The sequence below is a fragment of the Scatophagus argus genome, chromosome 3 (assembly GCF_020382885.2).
Source record: "Scatophagus argus isolate fScaArg1 chromosome 3, fScaArg1.pri, whole genome shotgun sequence".
NCBI classification, from domain to species: domain Eukaryota; kingdom Metazoa; phylum Chordata; class Actinopteri; family Scatophagidae; genus Scatophagus; species Scatophagus argus.
The window spans coordinates 4,165,346-4,169,532 of record NC_058495.1 but is presented as its reverse complement, the minus strand read 5'-3'; the positions used below and the strand labels follow the sequence as shown (position 1 = coordinate 4,169,532).

At 42.6% G+C, this 4,187-nt stretch overlaps 1 protein-coding gene across 1 annotated transcript; it reads right to left on the bottom strand.

Annotated features, from left to right (window-relative positions):
- Positions 1-703: 703 nt before the first annotated feature.
- Positions 704-3,416, bottom strand: LOC124055358 (transcription factor 15-like). The gene is made up of 2 exons (XM_046382136.1): positions 2,651-3,416; positions 704-1,463 (listed from the first exon to the last, which is right to left on the bottom strand). The coding sequence occupies exons 1-2, from the start codon at positions 3,131-3,133 to the stop codon at positions 1,401-1,403; spliced, it is 546 nt and encodes a 181-aa protein (XP_046238092.1). The 5' UTR covers positions 3,134-3,416; the 3' UTR covers positions 704-1,400.
- Positions 3,417-4,187: the final 771 nt, after the last annotated feature.

Genomic DNA, 4,187 nt, shown 5'->3' with positions numbered 1-4,187 from the left:
GTTGGTTTTTACACCGCTGGCATAGGAGCTTTGGATAGCCAGGAGGCAGAGGACCTAGTGAGGATTGCTGGTGGGGAGAGGTGTCAGAACTGGAACCAAACCCAGAAATGGTACAAGTGGCCAATGAAACCAGGCTTAGTGGCATCCTGGTGAATGCAACCTGAAAAAAATTGAACAAAGAGTGACAGTTTGACCAAGTGGACTACAATACCATGGTGACTTACAGCAGCTCCGACCGGCACTCTGACTCTGAGGACAATACGACTAGTTCAGGCGAGGACAGAAGAGGTGGGAAGCAAGAGAGGAGTGGGGATGGAGGATCACTGAGCACCCATTTCTGGAGGCCTGAACTATACTGTAAAGAGACATTACAGGAAAGCAAGTGCTGGGCTCGCTGGTTAGGATTCTAACTTATGACATAACATCAAATCTGTTATTTCATCACATTTTGTTGATGATTTTTGTTAATTTTTCAGTCTTTTACGCTAGAATTCTTACAGATTGCACCTTTAAAAAAATCCATCCATCCATTTTCTATACCGCTTATCCATCGGTACCCGTTGGCTAACTACAGACGAGAACTTTAAAAGAGAAATTCATTTCTTTTAAATTTTGAGTAAAATTACTTTTGACTCCACTGTGAAAGTCAAAAAGCAACCACACATTACTATTATATTGAGGGCAAAATACAACAGAGCCATACCTATGTAAAAATAAATTTTAATTTCAAAGTAGATTACAATGTGTAATGAAAAAGCAAACAAAATAGTGTCCCACAGATATGTCCTCCTGTTGCACACAAATTCACAACACTGAGTCAGGCGGATGCAGTGGTCTGTCCTCTCACTTTTCATTCCTGAAGCTGCTTTGGAGCAGGGAGCCGGTTTGTTTGCGAGTTAAGTCAGCTCACTTTAAGTTTAGCTTTTAAAGAAGGGAGCAAACTTTTGTAGGAGTCTGTCTCATCAGTCCCTCAAACTGTAGAGTATGCAAAATAAAGGGATAGGCACCATCTGTCAGGCATTCATGCTAATGCTTTTGCATTAGACATTTAAATACCCATGATCAGAAAATATAAATTACTTGCAATTTCACACCTGTAAGTGGAGAGTTTGATGTACAGATACGCCTTAACCATATAAGCCTTAACCAGCATGATAAAACAACATAGATCATCATGAGTACAGTACAAATAATGAAAGAGTAACTAACTTGCTGGTGACACAGATGGTTTTCTTGCCAACGCTCTTATCCCATACTGAGTAAAAATGACCAATGAGCCAAACTCCCAAAAAATTCAGAGTAGTCCTGCAAGACTGTTACGGTGCTGAGATTCTTCCAGACACGAGGAATGGTCGGTGTAGGCCTGCTCTGAAAACATCCGCTCATACTCCTGTCCAGTTTCATCGCCGACTTAGTCTCCCGCTGCTTCCATGCATTTTTACACAGTCTCGTCTGTCTTTCACCTGTGAATAAAGAGGAAAATAACTGTCAGTGTCAATTCAAACATCATCACTGTGTGCCTTACGTTTTAGACTACAACACATTTCCTAAGTTCACATGTTCTGAAGTACTTTCCAGAGAGCATAGGTTCAGCACAATTACACAGCTGTCTACAATAGATAAAAACAGTTTCCTTTAAAGGATATCTCCGTGCACTGACTGATATGGCACCTATAAATAAACTAAATCCCAACACGGAGATTTGAACGCCAAGATGGACCACGTCAGCTCATTGCATGCATCCCACAGTGTCACCCCCCCTCTAAAGACAAACAGACTCATTCCAGTGATGGACTGATGAACTGTCGAAAAAGGCTGATCAGCACAGATGTAAATTTAATTTAACACAGTATCTATATAAACTACAAGAAGGCTACAAGCATTTTTCCAAAGGCATTCATGACTCTCATCTTAAAAGTAGGATGTCAAATAATGTAACAATGCTGAAATATTTTAGCATATACCTTAATTCTGGTGCTTAAGATAATAAAGAATGAATGAATAAAAAATATATGACAGCACGGACTGGGTACTGCTGCCATACTGTTCAGGAGGACTAAAATGCTTTAAAAACGATATTCAATAAAAAAAAATATTCAGACAAAATTATTATCAAACTTCCGTTTTGAACGGACCTGCCCTTCATTCTTCACGCTGACCCCATTTCAAATTTGCAAGTGTTGCGTTTCCTCATCTATCCACGAATGCACCCACATTTAATACACCAGTGAATATCTTTAAAGAGTTATAAGTGAGTTGTTGGAAATTCGGTATAGCCAATAAAGTATCCATGTGTAGTCCGGGCACTTTTTATTTATAATCCGACCTTGAATTTTGCACTTGGCAAGGCACAGGCACACGCTCGGTCCCCTTGTTGTGTATTTTGCAGGCAGGATGGTGCATGAAAGACTGACACTACTGTGGAAATAGCTCGGCATGGCATGCTGAATATATGCGATATTATATACAGTAGGCTTTAGGGAATTATAAGAACATGTAATATAATACACGACACATGTTTTTCATGTTTTTGCACTTGTCAAGATGATGAATTTTTAACATACTACACTTTTGAAATGGATCTATGGGTAAAATATGTGACACCTGCCGGTGTTTATCTGTGAGCGTCTGCAGCAGATGAATATTTTACCCCTTTCCGTTGGTTGCTGAGGCAGAATGTGCAGATAGTCCGGGGCTGTTTGCCTTCTCCACTCCCCTTCACCTCCTTGTAGACTGCACTAAGGCACGGCTGGCCGTCTTCCCTCCCGTCCCCGACCACCAGCACGTTTGCCAAGTGTGAGATATAGCTGGACGCCAGGCGCAGCGTCTCGATTTTGGAGAGTTTTCTGTCCACCGGCTCCGTGGGGATGAGTGTCCGCAGCGCCGTGAAGGCCGTGTTGACGTTCTGGGTCCGGTATCTCTCCCTGGCGTTAGCGGCGTTTCGCTGCCGCACCACGCCGACGGATTCCCGCCGGTAACTCTCCCCCGGAGTCCCGCAGCAACCGTAGCCCTGGTCGGTGCTGCCGTCGCTCTCGCTGCGGTTCCCCTCCTCATCGTCCGACATCAAGGTCAGGTCAGCGGGGTAAGAGAAAAGATGCGTCGACACCGGCCTCAGCATAGTGAAAGCCATCATAAGTAGGCAAGTGTTTCACAGTGGAACGCCAATCCCGTGTTTTTAAATGGAAAACATGCGGACAAGAGCCGTGCGTAAAAGTCGCTGTAACTCCAAGCTTTAGCCAGCAGAAGTCCCCAGTTGGTTTAGACACTTCCCCATAGGATGATCCAGTGTGACAGTCTAGTTGACAGGGAGGGCTCTTATAACAGCAACAGTAGCCCTTCAGCTGTGGAGGGGTGGAGCACATGCAGAGGCTCCCCATACATCCTCCCAAATGTTTTGGTCCTAAAAATCGCAGGCATTAGTTGAGTATGGCAAGTATGGCAAGGTGTGGACACTTGAATTACTTTAAACCAAAACGAGCCACTAGTTTTTATGAGTGGGGGGCGGAGAGCAAACGCTGGCCGACATATCTTAATCCATGAGGACACACGCTGACCTTCGGATGAGTGTGCCGACTTTCACATGCTTGCACACCGTTCACTGAATGGTTTGATGAGAGTGTAAATCCTGTGACAAGTGGCGCAATATAACTGAGAACATTTAGTCCTACTTTGATTTAGATTTCAGTATTTCCCCCAAAGCCACTCAACATCTCAGAGACAACGGCAGCATTTCATTAACATTTCACTTTATAAGAAGGCAATCATTATTTATATTTTTCTGAAATAGTAATTGCATTACGTTGTGCAGCTTCCGGTATGGATAAGCTCTGGTTCTGTGCAGCTGATTTGGTTTTACGCACAAGGTTAATCGTCATAAACAAATCACCTCTGCCTGTCATATAAGATCAGCTGACTGAGTGTGTGTTCAGATTAGTGTGGACACGCACTGCATTGATGAAGCAATTAGCATCCCAAACTGTAGCCACAGTCCGTGTGTTTCGTTTCTATTCACCCATTAGTAAAACAAGGTTAACTTTATATGAAACACTTAACTGTACATATGCTGGTGATGTAGTAAGGGTTCATTAAATATGAATACATGTTGTTTAATCACTAATAATTATTTATAAATATCCATGCTTATTTGATTGCTAAAATTGCTATTACTGGCTGATTATTTATTATAA